Source organism: Ailuropoda melanoleuca, chromosome 10 (genome assembly GCF_002007445.2).
Source record: "Ailuropoda melanoleuca isolate Jingjing chromosome 10, ASM200744v2, whole genome shotgun sequence".
Lineage (NCBI taxonomy): Eukaryota > Metazoa > Chordata > Mammalia > Carnivora > Ursidae > Ailuropoda > Ailuropoda melanoleuca.
Window position 1 is genome coordinate 22973030 of NC_048227.1, and position 27465 is coordinate 23000494.

Sequence of the window (27465 nt, forward strand, 5' to 3'; positions counted from 1 at the left end):
TCGAATAAATAAATAAAATCTTTAAAAAAAAAATGTGACTAATAAAAATCCCTAGCCTGTTTTCAGGTAGATACTTAACTTTGAGAATTATGATCATTTTCTAACTGTCATTTTTGTTTTTCTAAAAACTTTAAATTTTTTTTTTTTTAAAGATTTTATTTATTTATTTATTTATTTATTTATTTGACAGAGATAGAGACAGCCAGCGAGAGAGGGAACACAAGCAGGGGGAGTGGGAGAGGAAGAAGCAGGCTCATAGCAGCGGAGCCTGATGTGGGGGCTCGAACCCATAACGCCGGGATCACGCCCTGAGCCGAAGGCAGACGCTTAACCGCTGTGCCACCCAGGCGCCCCTCTAAAAACTTTAATAATAAGTTGTTTAGTTTTATTTCAAAACTTGAAGATTCGTTCTAATTTGTATATCAATATATCAGAAGAATTATTCAACTAGAATTTGAAAACCAACAAGTCAGAAATTTGGTTCAGATACTTTATGTTTAAAAATTTCTCAGCAATTGATGGCATTCTTTTTATATTACCAAAATCATACGAATATTGACACTAATGCAGAGGAACTTACTAAATATTTTATTTCAGAATTCAGCCTCTGATGTTATAACCATGAGATATTTTACTTTTTTAAAAGATTTTATTTTTTTAAGTAATCTTTACATCCAACATGGGGCTCAAACTTAGAACCCTGAGATCAAGGGTTGCATTTTCTACTGACTGAGCCAGCCAGGTGCCCCAGCCACAAGATATTTTAAATCAACAATTTGTAAGTATATTATCACATTGTTAATCACCTCCCTATACTCTTGTGGTTGGGACAGAGTCTTTGTTTTATAGATACTGTGATAAATAATAGAATGGATTTAAATTGTTTCCCATTCTTTCTTCCTCAGTTCATTTCTTTTTATCTTCCCACTGGTAGTCTTTGGCAGCTCTTGAACAAATTCCACCTGTTGGTATCAAGGGAAAAAATTAGCCCAGAAGTTTTCATCTTGAGACAAAGTCAGTTATATAGCAGTTTTATTATCTCTAGGTGAAAGAATTAGGACAGCCATCTGGTGGGTTTTGGTAACAACCAAAAAGGGAGAGGGGTATTGTTGAGGAGATGGTGCTTGATATTTAGTATTTACTGCAAGTCCAGTAAGCCAAATGACCCAGCAAATTATGTCAAGAGTGCCATTTTAATCTCAAAGATTCTGCTTCTTATCCATGTCATTAGTTCAGTTTGGAATATTTTGTGTAGCATGTTTGAGGAGAGTGTTCATTAAAATTAAAAAAAAAACAGCTGAAATTTGTCAGAACACTAAGCAAATTGTCATCATAATTAGAATACCTACCTTTCTGGGATATTTGTAAGGTGCTGTAGTTTTTTTTACATGCTCTTGAATCTCCTTTTTTAGTTGTTCTTGATCATGTGACTTGTAATCAGGGGTCAGAACAATAAAAGCCTTTACCACCTGAAAAAAATATTTGAAACACCAGGAAGATGAGTAGTATATTTTTATGTTTTAGTGTGTCTTCTTTACTTTCTCTAACTGGGAATCTAAGTGCCTGCTGGGGTGGGCCAGAAGGCTTCATAGGGTTTGATCCCAGCTCTGTGCTCTTAAGTCAGCCAGTTGAGTCCCATAACTCCTGTTCTGTAATGCAAGAGAGTTTCTGGGAACCCTGCTTTGTTAATGATCTTAATGAACTAGAACTTTCTCACCTAACTACATCTTGAACTCTGCTTTCTGACCTCCTGTTTCTGAGCTGTCTTTGCTCTTGACTTCTTGCCTCATCTTTTATCTCCTTCAAGAAAATTTCCTTTTAGAAAAAAAAAATTCCTTTTAGAAATTCAGCAATGCACTAAGCACAGCCTCTTGGGTAACATCTTAGCCTGATCTAGCCTAGTTTCTAGGTCCCCACCTGTCAGTGTGGCCCTTATAAAGAGTATTCACACCGAGTTTGCTATATTCTTATTGAAAGGAACAGTTCATTGATGCTGTGCACTCCTCATTCCAGAGATACTTATGTTGATATAAGGCTGTGAAGATTCCAACAGCCCCTTTGCTATTATTCTGACCAATTTACCTGACCCTGAGGAGCATGCGTAGAAAATGGTGGTGGTCCTTGCTCTCTAATTGGCAGAAGACAGGGAGGACTTCATTACTTTATGCTCACAAATCCTGTTTTCATTCCTTGAAATGTTTTGGAAAATCCTGCCCTGCCCAAGTTTTTGGACTATCTATTTATAATTTTATCAAAGCCATTTTTTGATATTTCATAAAATGTTTTTGTGTTTATACTGGCTTTTCTGCTTTATCAACATTTTTATGAATTAAAAAAATGTAACCTTGCTATAAGTGAATCATTCAGAGGCAGATTATTTTAAGAACTAATGTTTATACTTACTGGTTTGCATATTGATGACTTCTACACCTTGGATAAGGGTCTACTGTATCTTTATAAAAGTTTTTTTTTAAGATTTATTTATTTGTTTTAGAGAGAGAGAGACCGCAAGTGCATTTGCGCAGAGGAGTCGGGAAGGGCAGAGGGAGAGAATCTGAAGCAGAGCCCAACTCAGAACTTGATCTCGTGACCCTGACCTGAAATCAAGAGTTAGATGCTCAACTGTCTGAGTCACCCAGGTGCCCCTATAAAAATCTTTATAAACCATTACAGAAGGTCGTAAATTAATATGGAGCACGCTAACATGATTAAGAGCATGAACTCTAGAGTCAGACGGCCTGGGTTCACATCACACTTCATTGTGTAATCTTGGGAATGTTAGGATACCTCTCTGTGCCTGTTTCCTTCTCCAAAAAGAGAGGTTGTAAGGATTAAATAGGGCCTATTCAGGCCCTGTGTAGGGCTTATAATACCTGAACATCAGAGTAAGTCATCAGAAATATTATGTATTAGTAGTAGCAGTATTAGAAGTACAAGATTTTTTTTTAACTAAAATCCTTAAATCGGCTTCAAAGTTTCTGTAAAATTCTCTGCAAAACTCTGCATTTTTATAAGTCTACAGTTGTGCCACTTAATATGGTAGCCACTAGCCACATGTAACTATTTAAATTTAATTAAAATGAAATAAACATTTTCTCTGTCACACCAACCACATCTCAAGTGCCTTATAGCCGTGTGTATTGTATTGAGTGGTGTGGATATAGAACATTTCCATCATTGCGTAAGTCCAATAGTGACCTATGGTCTTCAAATTCCAAAGAACATTGCGATACTACCGGTGGAGTTCAGAGTGAAAGGATAAACTTCAGTAATCACAGAATCAATTCTCTCTCTCATCTATCTGGAATATTGGAGGCCCTGCTTAGCAAAGGGGACCTGAAGAATAGCATGGAAACTTAAAACTCAAACTACCCTCTGATCAGCCCCAATAAGAATGAACTTTCAAGGGTGCATGTGACTCTTGATCTCGGGGTCATGAGTTCAAGCCCCTCATTGGGCATAGATAGAGCTTACTTTAAAAAAAAAAAAAAAAAGGAATGAGCTTTTAAGGACTGTCTTATTCACAGCTTATTTCCTGAATCTTCCACTTGTCTACGTACCCAGCTTACTTCTGGTCACCTCAGTTCCTATCTCTGACCTTCCTTCCACCCCTGATATCTGATGCCAGCCTATCCTCCTCAGCTACACTAGAGACCGTGTTGGTTTCCAGACTTGGGTAATAACGAGTTAATCCTCTCTAGCTCACATCTGGCATCCTATCCTTGTGAGCCTGGGTTGTTGGCATTCACACCATCCCTCTATGGGAAGGATTCAAATTCCTTATACGTATTTTCAGTCTTATTCATAGCAGTTCTTTCTGACTAGCATAGTTACTAATGACTCTCTGACTTGCAGTTAGTGAGTGAATCATTTGGGTAATTCTGTTTCAATGAATTGTTGAAAAGCGTTAGACTGCCAACAAATTATAAAATGGAAATGAATCTTTTTTTTTTTTTTTCCTTTTTTACCTCTCCCCTGATGGGGTCTGGGCTGCTGACAACTGCTGCCTCTACAACTGCAGGATGCTCGATCAGGGCACTTTCTACCTCAAATGGTCCAATTCTGTAACTGGGAAATAAAACATATGACAGGAATTTATAAAGATGAGCAGCAGGTCCACTCCAGAACACGACGATCAATTAATGTAGACATATACGCAGATGAAAAATTACCCAGAAGATAATATGATATCATCTGATCTTGCAACAAACCAGAAATAGCCATCTTCATCCATATAGCCCCTGTCCCCAGTGATGTAGAAATTGCCTCGTAGGGTTGAAGCTGTTTTTGTAGGATTATCCTGTGAAACAAATAGCATTTTGTTCGTATTACTGTGAATGTGATTCGTCTGTTCGGTTGGATTTTTAGATGTTCAAGGGGGAAAAAAAGTGGTTTTTTTGAGAAACCTTGGAATGAAGAGGAGCCAGCAAATGAAATAAGGATGAAATTCCAGCATTGAGCTAGCCCAGTCAAAGAAAGGTAAACTACAGTTACAAAGACTAGGCATGCTGCCATCCTGAGAATTTTCTTTTTTAAAGATTTTATGTATTCATTTTGAGAGAGAGCAAGGGGGAGAACACAATGGTGGGGGGGGCAGAGAGAGAGGGAGAAGGAGACTCCCCACTGAGCAGGGAGCCCGACATGGGGCTCCATCCCAGGACCCTGGGATCGTGAGCTGAGCCGAAGGCAGATGTTTAACAACTGAGCCACCCAGGTGCCCTTCTTTTCTTTTTTAAAGATGTTTAAAATTTATTTGAGGGAGAATGGGAGTGGGGAAGGGGCAGAGGGAGAGGGAAAGAATCTCAAGCAGACCCCATGTGGAGTGCAGAGTGCAATGCGGGGCTCAATCTCAGGATCCTGAGATCACAACTTAAGAGGAAACCAAGAGTTGGATGCTTAACCAACTAAGCCACCAGGCACCCCCCTGAGAATTTTCTTTCATGGATCACTAAACACTGCAGGAGTTCAGAGATCCAAGGTGTGGGCTAATTAAGTCTTTTAGGTGTTTAATACTGGTAGGAAAAGAGAGAGGTGAATACTCAAGAGTTAAATGAAAGCACCAGCACCTAATAAACCAAAGAATAAACTTTGTTTTTGTATTTTGTTGTTTTACACAAAAACAGAGAACTGGTTCTGTAACTTTGGCAGGAGGAAAAAGGAAGTATTGTTACATTATGTAAAATTCAGTGACAAGTTGGGACACCTGGGTGGCTCAGTCAGTTACGTGTCTGCCTTTGGCTTAGGTCCTGATCCTAGGGTCCTGGGATTGAGTCCTGCATGGGGTGCCTTGCTCAGGAGGGAGCATGTTTCTCCCTCTGCCTCTGCCTGCCACTCCCCCTGCTTGTGCTCTTTCTATCTCTGCCAAATAAATAAAATCTTAAAAAAAATAAAATAAAAATTTTAAAAATTCACTGACGAGTATAACCTGGACCTTTGATTATATCAATGTAAACTTTGTTATAATTTGTATACTTCTATTAGAGATGAAAATAGGTTTGCAAACAGTAGGGAATTTGGAAGGCCTCTAGTGAAAAACATTTCTTAATCTCACTGCACATTTTCTATCCCTTTCACTCAAGAAGGGAGACCGCTAATCAGATTTCAGGAAAATGATTAGGTGCTGTTTTATCGTGTAGAGGATCAGTGTATACAAAAAGGGCTGTCTTTCTAGGGCTCACTTCTCTTACCTTTATGAGCCTGGAGCAATGATCTAGCCCCGGGAGAATAAGCATTTGGGTGTTTCTTCAGTTTCCTCTCTGAGGCATTACTATTCAGGACAATGAATCTCTCAAGAAAAGTCCAAGCACCTATCCTAGGTGTGTTTTGTGGCAAATAGGGATAGTTACCAAGCACTTTTGAGAAATAAATAGGAAATAAGAGGTTATTTAATAAGTCTCTTACTATATAATGAGCAAAAAGGCCAAATGGTCGGTTAGGTAGAACTTGAATGCCAATATCTCCTTCTTGTCCAGGAGGTAGAACATTGCCATTTACATCTAAAATCTAGGATAAAATAGAACAATTTATTTTTAAGGAAATTTTTATGTAAAGGTACATGTTAAAATTTTACTTGTTTTGTTTTGAATTTTGCCATTTAAGAATGCAGACTTCAAAAAAAATTAAGTATACTTTAAATTCCCAAGAAAATGTGTTTATTTAAATTCTTAGTGTAAAATATATTATAAAATGCAAGTTAGCAAAATGTGGAGAATAAAAATTGTCTTTAAGTCTATCTAGCAATAATTGCATTTTTGGTGATATCTTTTGAGACAATATAGACATAGGAAAAAATAGGATCACTTTATAATATACTTTTACAACCTTCTTTTACCATTTGCAATATGTCTTGGTTATCTTTTACTCTCAAGTAAATATTTCATTAGTGGTTTTCAAACTTTGTTTAACTGTGGAACAAATAAAACCTTACTTCAGGAGCCCAATATAAGTAAGCAGAGAAAGGGGAATGTTGAGACACTGGTGAGTGTGCCAGAAGCCTTGCTTTCTTACCTTTTCCCCAGTCTTCCTGGTTCCCCAAAGTACCTAACAGTGAAGTACCTTCCAGTAGCTAGCATTTCATAGGCCCTGACTGCATTCCAAGTAATAAATGCTACAGCTCTAAGTACTTCACATGTATTGTTTTCTTTAGTCCTTACAACAGTCCTCCTATCTGGTTAGCACTATTACTACACTCATTTTACATATGAGGAAACCGAGGTGCAGAATTTAAGTAACACAGTATATGACTGAGCTGGAATTCAAATCTCAGCAATCACACTCCAGATCCTGCCCTTTTTTTTTTTTTTTTAAAGATTTTATTTATTTATTCGACAGAGATAGAGACAGCCAGCGAGAGAGGGAACACAAGCAGGGGGAGTGGGAGAGGAAGAAGCAGGCTCACAGCCGAAGAGCCTGATGTGGGGCTCGATCCCACAACGCCGAGATCACGCCCTGAGCCGAAGGCAGACGCTTAACCGCTGTGCCACCCAGGCGCCCCCAGATCCTGCCCTTTTTATCACTACACTTCTCTATAGAATCTTTCCAGGGAGTTCAATCCAATTTTTAAAAACCCAGATTAACATTTTTCAGATTGGTTACTTAACTCATGTACCAGATTTTGCCTTAAATAACTTTTAGCTATCTTTACATATGAACTCTCTACTTTGCCTTTATATACATCCACCAAGAGCCTTCAAACCTGAGATGTGGCTTGTGTGGAAAATAAGGCTGTAATACTTATTTGGCACTTTCCAAATGGAAATGGGCTGTGTCTCCAAAGGGAAACTTGAAAGGCTGAGGAATTCTAAATGCAAAATCTTACTTTAAAGTTCTTGTAAATAAAAAAATATAAATTCCCGCCCAGTCATCTAAAGAACATTTGGCTCCCAAATCAAGGAATTAGTGATGGAAAGGAGATGTTTTCAGAGTTCCAGATACTTATAATAGACTACTCTTTAATAGATGGGAAGAGGCAAAATGTTATATTTCTGGAGAGATTCTCATTCTTTATTGTTTAAGTGGCCTTAAAAATCTTTAAACATGAAAATTATGGGCTTTGGGCTTTGAAGTTGCAAGAATCTGATATCCAGCTGGTTGGAGCACATCCCCAGATGCCATGCTGTCATTGCAGATGCTCTTAGCTACATAAACAAGAGCAGTAATAAGAGCCCTTGGGGGAAAAGTTAAAAATGAAAGTAGCTGCCTTAGGGAGATGCACATCAAAACCAAAAGGAGATACCACTTCACACCCATTAGGATAGCTGCTATCAGAAACACAGAAAATAAGTGTTGGTGAGGATGTGGAGAAATTGGGCACTGTGCACTGTTGTGGGATGTAAAATGGTACAGCCACTTTGTGGAAAACAGTATGGCAATTCCTCAAAAAATTTAAAATAGTATTACCATATGAGCCAGCATTTCTACTTCTGAGCATATACCCAAAAGAATTAAAAGCATGGTCTTTGTGTACCCATGTTGATCACAGCACTATTCACAATAGCTAAAATGTGGAAAGAACCCAAGCACCCATCGACAAATGAATGGAAAAGCAAAATTTGTTATATCCTTACAATGGGATATTATTCGGCCTTAAAAAAGAAAGGAAATTCTGACACATGCTGCATGGATGAAACTTGAGGACGTTATGCTAAGGTGTGATTAGCCAGTCACAAAAAGACAAACACACACTGATTCCACTTAATATGAGGTACTTATAAATAGTAGTTGCAGAGGTAGAAAGTAGAATGGTGGTTGCCAGGGTTAGGGGCACTGGGGAATGGGAAGTTATTATTTAATAAATACAGAGTCTCAGTTTTATAAGATGAAAAGAGTTATGAAGATAAATCATGGTAATAGTTGCACAATATTATGAATGTATTTAATACCACCGAACTATGCACTTAAACATGGTCAGGATGGTACATTTTATGTGTATTTTATTATAATTTAAGATTGGGGAAAAATGAAGGTAGTAATGCTAACTGGAAATGCATGACAGAGCAGTTCTCCTCTTGGCCACACCCTTTCTGCATTCAAATATAATCGCTCCAGAAAACCACTGGGCTTGAATTAGTGGGGTGGTGGTGAGATTCTGCTGTTGGATCGCTCTGAGTACAGCTGCACCTGTGAGACCTTCACAGCAATGCATTTTGGGAATTGTCATTAAGAGGGAAGAAAGGAACACAGCTTTGTGAAATGCCAGCTTGATTACTTATAATGCAGACATGATAATGCTTAATTACCAATTTTTCTTTCTCCAACCTAAGGCAGCCTATAAACCAATGAACTATTGTTAAGCCTCTTTACAGAATGTAACCAGGGCTCCCCTACCATCTCTTCTTAGAAAAGCTTTTCAAAGGAAGGGAATGCAAGGGAGAAATGAATGATAATAATGACACCTGTCTTTTAAACCTTTATTATGTGCCGAGCACTTTGTTATGCTCTTTAGAGATATTATCTTATTTAATCCTCACAAGAAACCTATGATATCAGTTCCATTATTATTAGGGCAACCAACCATCAGTTTGCCCAGGACTGAGGCAGGAGAGTGTCCCTGGGATGTATGACTTTCCATGCTAAAACCAAGTAAGTCCCTGGCAAACTGGGACAAGTTGGTCACCCTATATCCTATTTTACAAATCAGGAAATTGAGACTTTAATAACTTCCCCAGAGACACTCAGCCAAAGACACTCAGCTCATGAAGCTCAGAGCCAGACCTGAACTACCAGGCCAGCCTATCCTTAGACAAGGTTCTCAGCAAAGTTAAAGTGAGGGAAAGAACTCAGATCTGGCTTATTCTATACACTGACATCAGCAATCCATTTCAAACTTACTCAAACTTTCTCAAACTTACCTGATCATAAGAACTGGGATGCTTGTTTAAAACACAGATTTCAGGGTCCCTCCTAGAAGGGGCCTGAAAATTAGTATTTTTTAACAAGTGTCCATGTAATCCTTATGATCAGAAAACCTTGGGAACATTGATTTCATCTATAATTACCCTTCATTTAGGTTTGATTTTGAGTGCTCCATTCTGTAAATTCATCCATTTTGTGTTTTTGTTGCTATGCTGTGGTTTTCTCTTATGTATTAGTGTAAGTTCCTTTGGCTATACCTAGCTTTCAGTCTGCTGATCTGAGAACAATTCTAACCCTGTACTAAGTGTGCAGATGGGATAATAGGATGCTCCCTAGGGATCAGGTGGTACTAACAGCCATGGTTACTGAGAGCCAGGAAATGGCCAGGAAGGGCTGGGGAAGGAAAAAAATACTTCAGCTACTGTAAACTGTAGCTTCCTTTGGCCTACTTGAACCCCTTAGAAGGTCTTGACCTCCCTTATCAGAGAGGGCAATGTGGTGTTGTGGTTAAGAGTACAGATATTGGAACCAGATTGCTTGGGATTGAATCCCAGCACTAGTAGCTCCTAGCTGCGTGACCTCTGGTGAATTCTTTCCCTCTCTGTGCCTCATCTATAAAATGGTTCTTTATTTAATTTTTTATCGAAGTACAGTTGACATACAATGTTATATTAGTTTCAGGTGTACGACATAGTGATTCAACAAGTTTATATATTATGCTATGCTCACCCCAAGTGTAGCTACCCTCTGTCACCATACAATACTATTACAGTACCACTGACTATATCCCCTATGCTGTATCTTTATCTTTGCAACTTACTCATTCTATAACTGGAAGCCTGTGTCTCCTACTTCCCTTCAGCCATTGTAAAATGGTTCTTATATTGGTATGTCTCTCACAGGTTCTTTCTGGGAATCAAATAGATTAATATTTATAAAATGCCTAGAACTGCTTGCACAAGAAACTACTTTGCAAAAAAAAAAAAAAAAAAAAAAGGGGAGACCATTAAAGTAATGTCCCTAATCCATTTCCATTACATGGAAATTAAAATATCATAGAAGTAGCATGAAGTCATCACCAAAACTAGGAGTGTAGGGGAGGGCACAGTGGGGTAAGTGGTAAACAGATTGGTTTGTTAAATATTCTCCTAGAAGGGGATGTGCAAACCTTAACATCAAAAGCAGGAGATGGCTTTCCCATTGAGCCAGGCTTAATTTTCATTCCCTTAAAATTTCCACAGATTAGCACCTAGTTCAGAAGGAGAAAGTAACGTTACAGGGAGCTTAAAATTCTGTTCATCTACCATGCATTCATTAAACAAATATTTATTGATGATCATCATTATGATGACTGAGGCTCAAAATAAAACAAATTTTCTGCTCTCGTGAAATGTAGAGATAAACACTAAATAAATACATATAGTAAAGTGATAACACTTAATAAATTGATAATTACTAAAATATCCATATTTATGAAAACATTTGTACCCATATTAGCATGATACTTGTTATGCTGTTCCTATTTAATGCATCTGTCAATTTTAATTTTAACCAGGTACTACATTCTCGTGGTTTATAAATAGAAGCACTATAAAAAGACAAACTATGAAAAATTTCTTTCAGCCTTTCCCTTATCTGCTTTATTGTATGCCTCTTTTTCCTTACATAATAACCAGTTTTGTTAGTAGTTTATTCATTTCCTCTAGAATTTCTTCTTATTCTTATTTCTACAAGCTCTTTAAATAACCCTTTTTAGAGTATACTTGCCAAGGAGTTATCTAGTGAACTTATAATATTTCAAGTAACAAGGAACTCAGCATTTTCCATTTTTGAGGCAGCCCTAAGACAGTTCCCTCTTACGTAAAGGGAAATCTTTCACTATAGATCTAGCATTCTTTCACTTAAAATATATTCTAATGCTCTCACTCTGATTAGCTCTATAGTGGCTTTTCTCAATGAATGGCTAAATAACTGTCTGTTACAGAGCTTTTTTGCAACTAGCTTCTCTCCCAACTTTTTTTTTTCCTGACTGTTCTTCTAACCACTCATCTACTTCCCTATCCCTCACATAATCATAAGGATATAATAAATACTTATTTTAAAATTTATTTATCAGTTATTTATATTTATTTTTCAGTTTTTATTTATCCAGCTAAGTCAAGTCCAGCCCTGTCTTTTCAATGAGGTCCTATACCGTTTCAGTCTGTCCATATCCTTCGTAGATATCCAGACCCGTCCTTTTTCTCCATTGTTCAGTCACTTCAGGATTGATTGGTTCGCCAGCACTCACACAGTGCTTTAAGCTTTTGAACTTATAGCTTCTCAGAAAGCAGATAAGTTAAATTTAGGAGAAAAAATGGGGAGAAATGAAAATCAGAGTTATTTCTTTCTTTTTTTTTTTTTTTTTTGAGATTTTATTTATTTATTTGACAGAGACAGCCAGCGAGAGAGGGAACACAAGCAGGGGGAGTGGGAGAGGAAGAAGCAGGCTCATAGCAGAAGAGCCTGATGTGGGGCTGTATCCCACAATGCCGGGATCACACCCTGAGCCGAAGGCAGACGCTTAACCGCTGTGCCACCCAGGCGCCCCCAGAGTTATTTCTAATGAAATTCAACATAGAGTGTGTTTTAGTTCCCTCCTTTCTCCTCTCTCCAATACAAAATCAACAAACAATTCTAACATCATAAAATGACCCCCAAGACATCCATTTTTTTCCACTTTTATTTTTTGGGAGTGTGTGATCTGTTGCAAAAAAACAAAACAAAGCAAAACAAAACAAAAAAACCAAAAAAAAAAAAAACCCATGTCATCCTGAGGGAAGGTGCTGCATGATAACATTTTAAATCAGTGATTAAAAATTTATCAATTATATGGTTAAACTGACTGTGGAATTTTATGCAGTGGTATACTATAGAGCGGTAAAAAAAAAAAAAAAAAAGAATAAGGGAGCTCCTAGACAGTGCTGTCCAATAGAAATTTTTGCCACAATCAAAGTGTTCTATTATCTGCACTATCCACTGCAGTATCTTCTAGCCCTGTGTGGCTATTGAGTGCTTGACATGGCTAGTGCAACTTTGGAACTGAATTTTTAATTAATTAAAATTAAATTTAAGTAATTACATGTGGCAAGTGGTTACCCTATTGGATAGAATTGGATAGCACACAGTTCCAGGATGTATTGTTAGGCAAAAAAAGGAAGGTGCAGAACCGTGAACATGTTATGTTTCCATTAATGTTTTTAAAAGGGTGAGAACACTGGCATATTGGCTTGTGTTTGCACAGATTTCATGGAGAAGGAGAACAGAGACTGAGGATAAGGCTTAGAGGAAGACCTTTCACTCTATATTCTTATATACCTATTGAATTTTATGTCATATGAAGTATTTCCTATTCAAAAAATTTTCACAGTTTTAGCAATTTAAAAATATTTACCAATGCACTCTTTCAAATGGAATCAGTAATAGAGCAAAAGACATATATCCTTTTTCCTATTTGCTGGGATAGGGTTCCAAATAGGGGGTCATTTCTGTAGTTCCTCAGTTCAGGTAACATTCATCATCCAAAAGATTAAACACCTTTTTATCCATAACCACTGGGCTCAGGGGTATACCCATGGCTGAACCTTCTCTTTCCTCTCCTTGCTTGGGGAAGCCTGCCCTGGACATAACAATTATGACTTAAAGAATGAAAGCAAGAAGGAGAAGGGGGACAAGAGATTGTTAAATTCCATACCTACTAATGTGGAACTATGTTTTTAGGCAGAAAGATCCTTTATTTTATGGCTTCCCCTTCCTTTCCCCTACCCCCACTAAGTGCCTCTTTACCAACCTTTCTTACCTGGTCATATCATTCTGTATAAGCATTCGGTATGCAGTTGGTGCTGAACAGAAGACTGTGATGGGAAACTTGGAAAGGGTCTGCAATTTAGAAGTAAACTCTTAGTCTTCCTACAACTTTAATAAGTCCCTAAATGCTTATGGTAGGCACAGCACAACTTAAACGTTGTTTATTCTAACATAAATGCATTCACACCTTTCTTCTGTATGTCTTTTCAGGATAATTGACTTTCCAGATGTGAAATATCTTAAATCACTTTGGCTACTCTGATTTCTGCAAGTTACTTTATTCATCAGTCCTATCAGGGATGCTGCTAAAGCATTCCTAAATTGTGACCTCTTGGGCTCTGCCTTACTTGCAGGATGGAAGTTGGCTCAAAACGTGGCAAGTAATGTGCAAATACACATGCTCCCTGGATCCATGGAGAAAAGACGCTACTCCACGCAGACTTCGCCCAGCCTGTGTCTGAGGTATTCCACATCACATCTGAAGGAGTCAAATCCAGCCAGAACCTTGGAAAACAAAGAATAGTCATGATATGTACAAGGAAGACACATATAAAAGACCAATAAACGAATCATCCCCTTTGTAGTTTTAACATGTCAAGCTGGAGTTCTGCGAAGTTACCTTCCATTTACAGATAATCCTAAACCAAAACTGCTATGCGTGTGTCCCGTCATTTTAGGAGATCCGCTTGTTCCACTGGTAAAGTAAATGGCCATCATCTCATCATGTTTTGTCTTCACACAGGTGTGGTTGTCACTGGCGTGTCTACAAAGGAAGAACTACAATGATTCTGCCCATTGCATGTGGCATCATAAACTGTTACCCCAGAAGAGAATTCAAGAAACCATCCACTCGGACATCTTCACCTCATGGCTCAGGCCCCAGGGACTTGGGTTGAATTCCAAGGTAAAAGTCATCTCTTTCTCCATCTTCTTAGGTGCTTTCCGGAATTACACTAAATTTTATCATCAAAGCCCATTTATAATAGTTGGTTTCATAGCTTTTTACTGTACGATGAAGAAGAGCTGAAGCATTTTTAAAAACTCCAGCGGTTTATCATTCCGTCAGCAGAATGAGGAGTCTGTGATCTTAGAATCAAGGCTATGTGAGAACTGCTCCTTCCCTGTCACTGTGGATGTTTTCAAGTGATTTTTTTTTTTTAAGAGAGTAAATATGTGAATGGAAGTCATGGATAATGGTTTAAGGCACGTTGGTAATTCCCACATTGTTCAAGAATCAGCTGTAGTTCCAAAGGATAACTGGGCTGCTAATAGGCCATACATTAGGGCACCTGAGAGGCAGTGAATTCCGCACACACAGTGCCTAAGAAGCATAGAGATTTTATCTGGGAGTATTGGGCTGAGAATGAAACATTAGAATTCAAAACATCCAGGCCACAAGAATTATAGAAAAGCTGTTTTAAAAGTCTAATAAAGCTAGGCTAAGTGTTTAGTGTATGATTCCATAATTTTCTTCCTTAAAAATAGTACCTATAGCTGGGTACCTATCACTTCTATTGTAGACAGAAGCCTAAGGCGGGCTTATCATACCAACCTCTCACCATCAGAGGCAGTAAACATAGCAGTTAGGAGTGTGAGCTCAGGTGCCAGACTCCCTGGGTTTGAAACCCAGCTCTGCCAGATCCTAGCATTTGACCTTATTCATCTGTATTACTATAGTACCCGCTTCTTAGGTTATTGTGACATGGAAATGAGTTAATATGTGTGAAATGCTTGGGACAGTTTTTGGCACATAACCAATGCCATATAAATGTTACCCAAGTTGCAATTATAACATTTTTAATTAGAACGTACTTGGCTTTCGTAAGAGCTCAATAAATGTCAGCTCTTTAAGAGGAGGTAGGAATAAGTCTGTAGTTGCAGATATGCTCCCAAATCCTTGAGTAAAGGTGGGAAGCTCATTCTAGAGAGGAAAGTGGCTGCCAATCTAAAGCTAAGGTAGAACCAATACCTGGCAAGAGTGCTAAGGGACTGCTGGAAGCATTCCATGGCAGGGGCTGAACATCAGTGTAACTTAGTTTTATAATTGCATCCATTAAGTATTCTTCTTATTTATAACCTGAAGTGTTGCTATCTGCAAGGAAATGATGTAGCCTACACATAAGAATTGATTACGATCAGTTTCTCTGGGAGATGATAACAGTTCTGTGGTTGGTGCTGTGAATGCACCTCCTAGATCCTGCTGCCGGAACAAAGGGCTTACTCCCCACAGGTGCTAGGAGTCCTATTTGGAGATTGCTTTGGCTGAAGAAAGCTGCCTCGCTCAAGGTCACCCCTCCTTCTAGGGAAAGCCCATACTCAATTATGGATCAGTAAGGGTATATAAAGGCCAGGACATTTTGCTTTATCTGAGAACAGCTTTGAAAGACTATCCAAGCCCCAGGGGTCCTAGTGGATTAGCTGAAGGTTTTTCTGGGAGTGCATGGCAGATGAATTTCTTCTTTTGCCCAATGCCACATCCTTCCCCTTCTTTCACAGGTGTTGACCCCAGGACAAATCCTTAATAAACTTCTTACACAACTAATCTCTATCTCAGGGCCTACTTCCTTCAAGATCCTAACATACAAAAACCACTCCAAACTCCTTCCTGCCTCAGAGCTTTGCAGGTGATTAGTGCAGTAATAATCACCAGTTGTTCCCTTTGCCTTGTTTTAATTTTCATTTTTCAGATCACTTCTGGGTTTAATATCTTTTCAATGTTGCCTTTCTTTTGGGGAAGCTGTTTACAACAGTTATGACTACTCACTTCATCATCTCCTTGAGGTTCCCCCACCCGTCTTTGGGGTTCTGAGACACAATTAGCTTGGAGCGCAGATTGTCACATTTAGACGCAACAGCATCTACTGCTGGGGCTAAAACTTCGTTGGTGATAATGCACTTTGCTTTCGAAGATTGTAGTCTGTAGAGAATGTCTTTCTGGGTCAGCTGAGTGGTTCCTGGAATTAAAACTGTCCCTAAAGGAGCAGAAAAGAAACGATGTATAGAAGGAAGGATTTTCTTTATCATATTAGTTACAGTAGAACAGAGAGCTCAGGTGTACTCTCAATGTCCCAGAATCAGTTTACCATTCTAGTTGTCTATTTGTCTTCCTTTCATTATTCTGCTTTTGCCTTTCAAGGCATCTCAATATCTGTGGCCCTTTTGACCAAATATGAAAGCATGTTAAATGCTGGATAATTTTCTTCTATCTGGAGACCATTCATAACATTCAGCTTGAAGACAGGTTGTTTTTTTTTTTCCCTTTCATTTCTTTGGAAGAGAGTTTTAATTGAAGAGTAATATTAGCCAATACTTATTGGCTAAATGCTAGATGCTATTTTAAGTGTTTTGCAAGTTTTAACTTATTTAATCTCTACCAAAAAAAAAAAAAAACCCATAAAATCTATGAATAATTTGCCAAAGATCACTGGAGTGGAAAGTGGCAGTCCAGTGATTGAACCCTGTAGCCTGACCCCAGAGCAGGCTACGCTTAACTACTTCAGTCCAGCACCTTTTAAAACATACATAAATGTTGTATGATTTCTTTCCAAAGGGAACGATTGAGTCATGCATCTTTTCTGTGCTTCTACTCTCCCTGCTATAAATTGCACTGTAAGTGTAGTATAATGGTTAAGAGTCTGTCCTGGAGCCAAAAAGTCTTATAGGTTGGCCTTGGACAAGCCACTTTATCTCCATGAAATCTCAGGTTCTGCATCTGTATATTGGGGATTCTATAAGATTAATGAGGAGTAAATGAGTTAAAATGTGTAAAGAGGCTGAATAAATTTTAGCTATTATTTTCTCAAAGGATTAATGGACTTTCAAGAATATGTATCTCTGTCTATAGTAATATGTGTCCATATCTATATCTCGGGCTCTACCACTCTTTTTTTTTTTTTTAATGTTACATTAGTCACCATACAGTACATCATTAGGGCTCTACCATTGTTAAGTCCAGACCCTAAAGAGAGGGTGGAAGGTATGCACTTCACAATTCAGGAAAAGAAGATTGAAGAACACATACCTGGTCATTCCTGGACACTGGCTTGTCTTTCCATCTGGGGAAGGATAACCCCCTCCAGTGGAGTTCTTCAAGAAACAGACAACCAGGACCAAAACACAAAGTTTTCAGAATATCTTTCTTTTCTAATCAGGCAATGAAGCAATGTTTATAGTCCTTAATTCCAATGGTTATTCCTTAGAGATGTTCCATCTGGGAATAAGTAATTAGCCTACCATGGCCTAACAGTTTTCTATAATTTAGAGGCACTCTCTAAGAATAAGCCCACTGCCAGCATTTCATGCCTAGTAGAAGCACTTTATTTAAACACATCACCCTTAGATAATTAATTTCTGCTAATATATTATTCATACCCTATCTTTAAAAGAACCTATTAATAGGGGCACCTGGGTGGCTCAGTCATTAACCGTCTGCCTTCAGCTCAGGGCGTGATCCCAGAGTCCTGGGATCGAGCCCCACATCAGGCTTCTCCGCTGGGAGCCTGCTTTTTCCTCTCCCACTCCCCCTGCCTGTGTTCCCTCTCTCACTGGCTGTCTCTCTCTCTGTAATAAATAAATAAAATCTTTAAAAAATATATAAAAATAAAAAAATAAAAGAACCTATTTAGAGTGATAAGTCTTACCTATTAAAATTACTTCCCGTCCAAATTAATCATTTAGGGAAGCATTACGTAGTTTCTTGCCAAGTAGCAAAATGTTACTTTTTTTTATTATTATGATATGTTAGTCACCATACAGTACATCATTAGCTTTTGATGTAGTGTTCCATGATTCATTGTTTGCGTATAACACCCAGTGCTCCATGCAATACGTGCCCTCCTTAATACTCTTCACCAGGCTAGCCCATCCCCCAACCCCCTCCCCTCTAAAACCCTAAGTTTGTTTCCCAGAGTCTCTCATGGTTCACCTCCCCCTCTGTTTTCCCCCCCTTCCTTTTTCCTTTCCTTCCCCTAACGATCTCACTGCTATTCCTTGTGTTCCACAAATGAGTGAAACCATATGATAATTGTCTTTCTCTGCTTGACTTATTTCACTTAGCATTATCTCCTCTAGTTCCATCTATGTTGATGCAAATGTTGGGTAATCATTCTTTCTGATGGCTGAGTAATATTCCATTGTATATATGGACCACATCTTCTTTATCCATTCGTCTGTTGAAGGGCATCTTGGCTCCTTCCACAGTTCGGCTATTGTGGACATTGCTGCTATGAACATTGGGGTGCATATGGCCTTTCTTTTCATTACATCTGTATCTTTAGGGTAAATACCCAGTAGTGCAATTACTGGGTCATAGGGTAGCTCTATTTTTAACTTTTTGAGATACCTCCACACTGTTTTCCAAAGTGGCTGTACCAACTTGCATTCCCAACCAACAGTGTAAGAGGGATCCCCTTTCTCCACATCCTCTCCAACATTTGTTGTTTCTTGCCTTGTCAATTTTTTCCATTCTAAAATGTTACTTGAAATCTTGGGGGAGGCCTCTCATTACCATGTTGATAATACAGGGTGTACAAAATGATATTACCAACATATACATTTGTATGAAGGGTCAAAAGACTGGCACCAGTAGCCCCTTCTCTCCCTGTTAACAGATCTACATGAAAAGACAAAGATTTTCCAGGAGTTTGTTTGGCGGACAAAAGAAGTAACTTTCATAATTCAATTTGGCAACAGGATTTGAAAGCCTAGCCCATCCACCCATCCCTCTAGGTGGTAGATAATGCTTATTTTCAGCATTGTTAGTATATTAGATTTGCCATTTACTATCTCCCTTTCTTTCTCCCATCTAAGAGAATCTGCCTTCCTTTCTGCAGCCCCAATAACCATGTTTTCAGTCAAATGAACCTGCCTCTGACCACTTCTGACTAGCCTCACCCAAACCGTGCCAGTCAGATTCTGCCTCAAGTATTTAATTTAAGAGAATCAGTGGATTGGGACATACAAAATTAGGGCCCAAGGTTATCTGTGTAACAAACCAAGCCATGTGTCAGCCAAAATGAAGGGGAGCAAAGAAATCATGTGTCAGCAGAAAGAAGTCAAAGGAACAGATGCTTAAGAGAGACAGAGACAAGAGGCCCTATGGCTTCAGAGCAAAAGAAATAGAGAAGGAAGCCAGTTGCTCTGTCTGCACTTTTCTTCCCCTGTAGATTCTTCAGTAGACGTTCAATAATTCTCCTTCCTTATTGAACTAATATGAATGGATTTCTGGTCCTGGCAGTCCAACATGTTGCCCCTTTACTAAGAAAGTGAGCTTAAGCAGCATTCATGAAAGCTATCGTTTTGTTAAAATAAAATTCTAAAAGTGGGCTCTGCTACTCCAGTATTCAATTTATAGGTACATATGATATGAGAACATGTAACTCTCAAATGCAAGTAATTATGATGAATTAAGAATGTTTATTCAACATAATGATTGATTATAACAGTAGGGATATTAATTAATTCAACAAATATTTTACTGAGCATTTACGATATGCCAATAATTGGAGGTACAGACATGGCTGTCTCATAGTCATTGGCTTTTAGAAACATACAAAGTCCTAGGGGAATGACAAATTTAAAAAAATAGTATACTCAGATAGTATAGTACAGGTTAACATAGAAATACATACATGTTTTCTAGGGGAGGTCAAAAAAGAAAGCACCTGAATTGGGATGTCAGGGTGGGGTTGCCTGAGAAGTGACATTAGAGTTGAGATCTGAAAATCTAATAGAGGTTGTCCAAGTGGTTACGTGTGAGGGAAATGCTTTCCAAGCACAGGAAACAGTGTGCACAAAATCCAGGAAATGAGAAATATCGTGAACCTTATAGGAAACCATTTGATATAGCTGGAGCAGAGAGTATGAAAACAATGAAGGGAGGATAGCTCAGACCTTCCATGACACACTTAAAGAAGCTCAGATTTTACCTGGTGGGCAATGGAGAGTTATTAAATAATGTCAAGCAGCATATTGACAGGATAAAATGTGCATTCTAGAAATAAAACTAGACATTGAGGATGAATTGGATTGGAATAAGTTGTGGGCCCACACAATATAAGAATTAGGGAGACTTTTGGGCAAATCCATTCAGGAGATGGTAAACGTGAAGTAAGGCAATGGCAATGGGATTGGAGAAGAGGGACTCTGGGGACATGTAGAAGTCAAATTTACAGGATGGAGGAACTGATTTGGAAGGAGGAGTAGCAGCTGCTTGCTTTGGGCATCAGATGAATGGCAATTAACCATGAGAGAAATAAAGGCATGAAATAAGAACTTTGAGGTGTGGCTGCACTGAGTTTCAGATGACCATGGGTCTATAGGAAGAGAAAAGTGGTAGGTATGAGGGTATTCAATTGTTGATTGTCATTTGGTTAATAAACCTATTTCATTATGAAAAACCCAACTCATAGTTTAGGTCAAAAGATATGGTATGCTTCCAGCACATTTCTAAGGTTCCTGAGAATAATATTATATTGTGTGCAGTTCCTCAAATAATTTACGCAAATAAATGTCTCATGATTACTTAGATGTTTTGGAAGATCTCCCATCCAGCCTACTTTAAATGTAATCAGATTGCAAATACTACTAACCTGTTCTCAGACAGGCTACATTTGCAAGCCACCACTCTGGGATCTTGGGCAGAATCACAATTACTCGATCTCCTCTTTGCAGGGAACAGGCTTCTGTAAGTATATTGGCAAATTTCCTAGACAAAGATCCCAGTTCCTCAAAACTCCATCTCACTTCTTCTCCATTTCCATTTATCCACCAGAAGGCTGGATTGGAAGGTCTCTTTCCAGCCTGAGGAAAGACAGACCAGATGATTTAAAGGTCATTACGCAGCTTAATTCTATTTTAATTGGAATTCAGTGGAATATTTTTTCAGAAGAAAATTCACAGGTCATTAGTTAGGACACACATGGGATATTTGAAAATAACTCCGGGGTCTTTATTTTTTAGCTGTTGGGAGCCATGTCATTTCTCATTTAGCCTCATTGTTTTTCCAAAGAGTTAGAATTCTTGCATCCATTTATATTCTCTCAATGCTATGTCTATGCCTCATTCCCTACCATTTTTGATCATTTCTGACTTTCATACTACTACTTTTTGGGTTTTTAAAGAAGTTAACCTATAATCATACATTTTTATAACCCAGGCTTTCTCAACTATGGAACCATTAACATGTTGAGCCAGATAATTCTTTGCTATGGGGGACTGTCCTGTGTATTAGAGGATACATAGCAGCATCCCTGGCTAAAATTGTTTGCAGACATTTGCCCTGGGGGCAAAAATCACTTCCATCTGAGAAACTGCAGTTGGACTGGCCCTTGCTCCATACCTTTTCCATATTGGTCCATTGGTCCAGGACATCTTTAGCAAAGTTGAAATACTCTGGAATCTCCAGTTTGAATTCCTGTTTCATGGATTCATAGTTGGAAAAGTTCTGAGGGGGCACTGTTCTATAATCTTTATGTAGTACTGTCACAGAACCAGGGCTTGCTAGGCGCCAAAAACACCTGGCACGAAGTAATGTCTCCATGGTGACAAGAGCTAGCATCAGTCTTGCTGGATGTGTTAGTACTCAGGATTTCCACAGAAACCAATCCATCTAAAAGACAAACAAAAGGACATACATTTGTCTCTGTCCTAAAGGTAGCCCGACCCCAAAGTAGCTAAGTTTTATTATTATTATTATTCTTTATAATCATCATACAAGTGCCATTCTCTGAGCATTCAATATGTTTTGAACACTGTGCTCAGCACTTTACTTACATACAAATTATCACTAAATCTTCAGAGTAACTCTGTGAAGTGGATATTATCATCTCTGTTTACAGAGAGAGAAAATGACTAATAAGAGACTGTGTTAGTGAACTCCAGCCACCATAACAAAATACCATAGACAGGATGGCTTCAACAACAGACAATTATTTCTCACGGTTCCGGAGGCTGGGAAGTCCAAGATCAAGTGCTAGCCAATTCAGTTCCCCGATATGGGTTCTGTTCCTGACTTGCAGATGACTACTCTATGTCCTCATGTGGGAGCCCTGATTTCTCTTCCTCTTCTATTAGAATACGAATCTTATCATTGGGGCCTCACCCTTATGACCTCATTTAAACCTAATTACCTCCCAAAGACCCCACCTCCGAATACCATGACATTTTGGGGATTAGGGTTTCAACATATAAATTTGGAGGGAGACACAAACATTCAGTCCACAACAAAGGCATTGGTTGTATTTGAACCTAGAACTGTCCAGTCCCAGCCCATTTTCTTGACTATGTACTACATGCTGTTGTTTCCCATATGCATTTCTAAAGAAGTAAAGATCTGGGTCACCCAGTTACTCTCAGTGAAAGCAAAGATATCTAATCTCTTTCACCTGCATTTCAAAAGTCATACAGACATGTTAAGGAGAAATTTCCACAGTGGGTAATCCACCATGAATTAATAGAGTAACTGAGTACCAATTAGGCATGAAAGAACTGTCAAAAATCATTTAGTTTATAGGCTGTAGTTCCCATGCTCCCAACAGGAGCCCACACAACCTTCGAGTCCAGACTTGGAGCTGCATTTACCAAAGTTGTCATAATAGGGCTTTAACCTTTGGGACTTTTGTGGGGGAGGATCCTCCAGGCCACATAGCCCTCCCTGCTTCTGTGGGAAATCATTTGATCATGATGTCATTTACTTGGCTGAGGTCTCATAAACAAGGTTGTTAAAACATGGTTCTAAAGATTATAGAGTTCTCTTCTTCATACTTTCTGTAATTTTCCAAATTTCCTACAATGAAATACTACTCTCACAATCATTAAATCATTTTTTTATAGAGGGAGGGGGGAGGGGCAGAGGGAAAGGGAGAGAGAGAATCTTAAGCAGGCTCCACACATGGAGCCTAATGTGGGGCTGGATCTCACAACCCTGAGATCATGACCTAAGTCGAAATCAAGAGTGGGACACTTAACTGACTGAGCCACCCAGTCACCCTATCATTAAATCATTTTTAACCGCAACTCTAACTGTGTAGTATGTAAGGCAGCATGGCTGTGTGGAAGAGTTTCTATATTGATATTGATGCGTTGCCAAATAATGGATGTCACCCATGAGTTTTATCCTAAATGGGCCTGGTGTTTGGGCATCGTGTTGCTGCACCCAATGCACTGGGAGACCTGGGTACTTCTTCTGACCTGCCCACCTCTTTATGTGAGGACCTGACAAGTCACTGAGCATGAGCCCTCTGAGATCATCTGGTTTGAGCTCCTTATTTTTCACCTGCAAAGAAAATAGGGCCCCAGAGAGGGAAGCAGCTTGCTTCAATAGGTCATGTCAGAGTTAGAACTAGAACTCATATCTTTGGATTCCCATTTCAATGTTCTCGATTCAGTAGAGCAGTGATTCTTAACCCTGGCTGTATCTTTGAATTACCAGGAAAGCTTTTTTTTTTTTTTTTTTTTTTTTTTTTTTTTTTTTTAACCAGTGCCCGGGGCTTAGACCGATTAAATCAGAATCTCTGGGGCTGGGAGGCCAGGGCATCATATTTTTTAAAATTTCCTCAGAGGATGCTAATGTCAATGAAGGTTGAGAATCACTGATCCAGAGATGGGGATCTGTGAGCCCGCAGATCACCATCACCTGGAAGCTGGTTAGAAATGCATATTCTCGGGGCGCCTGGGTGGCACAGCGGTTAAGCGTCTGCCTTCGGCTCAGGGCATGATCCCAGCGTTGTGGGATCGAGCCCCACATCAGGCTCCTCCACTGTGAGCCTGCTTCTTCCTCTCCCACTCCCCCTGCTTGTGTTCCCTCTCTTGCTGGCTGTCTCTATCTCTGTCAAATAAATTAAAAAAATCTTTAAAAAAAAAAAAAGAAATGCATATTCTCAGACCCTTGTTTCCCATTTTACCAATGTAGTGACTAATAAAACCTCTATCAGAGAACTGAAGATTAAATGACATAATGCATGCAAAGTGCTTATGATGGTGTCATTGGCAAATTTTTTCTGTAAAGGTCCAGATAGTAAATATGGCTTTGTGGGCTATATAGTCTCTGTGGCAACTGCTTACCTCAACTCTGGTTGAGAGAGCAGCCATTGACAGATAATACATGAATAAATGGGCATGGCTGTGTTCCAAACAAAACCTATTTATGGGGGCGCCTGGGTGGCACAGCGGTTAAGCATCTGCCTTCAGCTCAGGGCATGATCCCAGCGTTATGGGACCGAGCCCCACATCAGGCTCCTCTGCTATGAGCCTGCTTCTTCCTCTCCCACTCCCTGCTTGTGTTCCCTCTCTTGCTGGCTGTCTCTATCTCTGTCGAATAAATAAATAAAATCTTTAAAAAAAAAAAAAACCTATTTATGGATACTGAAACTTGAACTTCATGTAATTTTTTTTTTAAGATTTATTTATTTGAGAGAGAGAGAGAGCGCACAGGGGGAGGGCCAAAAGGAGAGGGAGAGGAAGAATCTCAAGCATACTCCCCACTGCAGGTGGAGCCTGACACACGCTCTATCTCTTGACCCTGAGATCATGACCTGAGCAGAAACCAAGAGTTGGACGTTCAACTGACTGTGCCACCCAGGTGCCCCGTGTGTAATTTTCATATGTCATGAATTAGTATTCCTCTTTTGGCTTTTTGAAATATTTGAAAATTTAAAATAAAAACCATTCTTGGTTTGCAGCCTGTATAAAAACAGAGGGCTGGATTTAACTCAGGGGCTATACTTTGCTGATCTTTGGTGCTAGAGTGTAGGTTTTACTTGGGTGGGCGTTTTGTCTGTTATGGTCATGGTACTATCCCTGGGAAATAACATAGCGTTTGGCCCACAGTATGTGCTTATTTGTTGAATGAATAAATGATGTTTTCAGAAGGGAAAACTTTGTATATGGTTTATTTCAACAGCTCAGGGTTATAGTAGACCTGAGAAGTGCCTCTGTTGCTTAACCAGATTTATATGACTACCTGCACTATTCCTAAATGGCTGTTTAAATTTAAATTAATTTAAATACTATTTAAAAGTAAGTTCTTAGTCACACTAGCTGCATTTCAGGTGCTCAACAGCCATGCGTGACTAGTAGCTACTGCATATAGGTAACTGCAGACACAAAACATTTCTATCATTGCAAAACATTCTTGTGGACAGTGTTGATCTATACTGATAACAGCTCAGAACTGGATGATATGAAACATTAAAATACAGGAAAATTGAGCTGAAGGGTTTCCCAGATAAGATTTTTTTAAGGGTTCAAGATTACTAAAGCACTGCCTTTACTGTTGTCTTGTTTGGCAGTGGGGTTTAGTAGAGAGGGAACCACCCTTCTCTGCTGTTTGCCAACAAGTTATAGCCCACCCATTTGGCAGTTATCTCCCTTATTATGGAATTAGCATCAGGTTTCCTTCAACTGAAGGAAGAAGTTAAGTAGTACTTAAAACATGTTTTTAGTGTTGTAACTTTTCTCTTTCTTTTTAATTCTTTAGAGTGTCTTCAAATGGTTCCAAAACCATAAAAATTACAGTGAAAAATTGCCCCCTGCCTGGGTGGCTCAGTCTGTTAAGCACCTGACTCTTGATTTTGGCTCAAGTCATGATCTCAGGGTTGTGAGGTCCAGCCCCACATCGGGCTCCACACTGGGCATGGAGCCTGCTTAAGGTTCTCTCTCTCCCTCTCTGTCTGCCCCTCCACCCTCTCTAAAAAAAATCTGCCCCCTCCCACCCCCATCTCACAGCAGCCCAGTTTTATCCCAACCTACTCCCTCCACGAACTATGATTACTTCTAAGGATCTTTTCAGGATTTCTTTCCATGTATTTAAGCCAATGACTATAAATTCTTATTTCTCCACCACTTTGACGCCACAGGTAGCCTAGAATACACACTATTCTTCCCATTAAAAAAATTTTTTACAACATATTTTTGAAGGTCCTTCCATGTCAGTACATGAGGATCTTTATCATTTTGTTTTGATTTTGTTTTTATTTTATGGTTTTTTTTAAAGAGCTGCACAGCATTCCAAAGAACAACTACACCATAATTTCTTAAGCCAGTCCCCTGTTGATGTTATTTGAATTGTTTCCATTATTGTGCAGTTAAGATGAAATTTTGAAACTATTTCCTTTACCACATTTAGAATCCTTCAAAAATATACTTTGAAAAGAAAATTGACCAGTCAGTTGGAGCTTAAAATGAGCCTAACCATTCTGTTCTACCGAAAAGAAGATATCAGCATCCTCCTGATTAGAGAAAATAAGATTGCCTTCTCCTCAACAAAACTTTTTTTTTCAGTAATCTTAGGACTTCACAACATCTATTTCCCAGGTTTCCAATATTCTTTGTAGGTGAAAGAGCTGAGATATGAGTCCAGATGTTTGTACCGAGCCACAGAAAACTCTTCTAAGAAAGAAAGTACCACTGCTGGTCAGTGGGGCTTGAAAGTATTTAAGGTCTCATCTGAAATGCAAGCTCTACACGCATATAAACAGCAGTGCACAGGAGGTTTTAGCCTCCTTACATCTCCATAAATATCTCTTCCACCAAATAATCCAAGTAATAACATTGTTTCGGTATACATAGCCTCAAAGCAAGGTGAAGCCCCTCATATTCCCCCCAGCCCTAACAAGATCCTACCCTAAACTTCTATACACGATTTTTGGAGCTTCTCTTGACCATTTAATGGAGAGAGGGACGACCCCAGGATTATTTCCTTGGATTTTCCTGTATATATTTCCCCAAAATTTCCCTAGACATATATGCATACTTCCCAGATGATGCAGAAGATGGATTTCAATCTGCCACTGAGCAGGGTGGAGAGCGAAGTAGACAATACAGTGCAAAACTCAGCTGCTCCTTGGACCCAATTCAATTTTTTCCCAAGACATTTTACCAAGTTACCACATGCACATAGTTTTAAAAAAAATTACATGGTACCAAAAGACTTAAAATGAAAAAATTAGCTACTATGTTTGTAGCTTTTTGTGTGTACATACTCCTGGCCCCCAACTAGATAGAATTACGCAACAGCTGAGAAATTCTGATAGAAACACTTGGGCTGCCTAAAACTTCCACGGGAGCATTTTTGATCTGTTGGTTTTGGTTGCTCGTTTGTTATCTTTGCTCAAAAGCCTGCGTGCCAAGCCAGCAAACCTCTCAGAGAAGACAGATAAGGTAGTACTCACTGAAGTGACAGATTCCGACACAGCTGGAGGTGATGGTAGACCCGTGTCCTAGAAGAGCAGCCCTGAAACTTGAACTCTCACTTCTGCTTAGTCCTGG

The 27465-nt window shown here is 39.0% G+C and overlaps 1 protein-coding gene across 1 annotated transcript; it reads right to left on the reverse strand.

The window, feature by feature from the left end:
• Nucleotides 1-875: 875 nt before the first annotated feature.
• On the reverse strand, nucleotides 876-27465 carry ACSM3 (acyl-CoA synthetase medium chain family member 3). The gene is made up of 14 exons (XM_019808303.2): nucleotides 27369-27465; nucleotides 21539-21808; nucleotides 20790-21000; nucleotides 15965-16172; nucleotides 13820-13963; nucleotides 13548-13704; nucleotides 13193-13272; nucleotides 11549-11672; nucleotides 10523-10603; nucleotides 5902-6003; nucleotides 4173-4300; nucleotides 3969-4068; nucleotides 1350-1469; nucleotides 876-962 (listed from the first exon to the last, which is right to left on the reverse strand). Exons 2-14 carry the CDS (start codon nucleotides 21755-21757, stop codon nucleotides 876-878), a joined length of 1761 nt encoding a protein of 586 aa, XP_019663862.1. The 5' UTR covers nucleotides 21758-21808; nucleotides 27369-27465.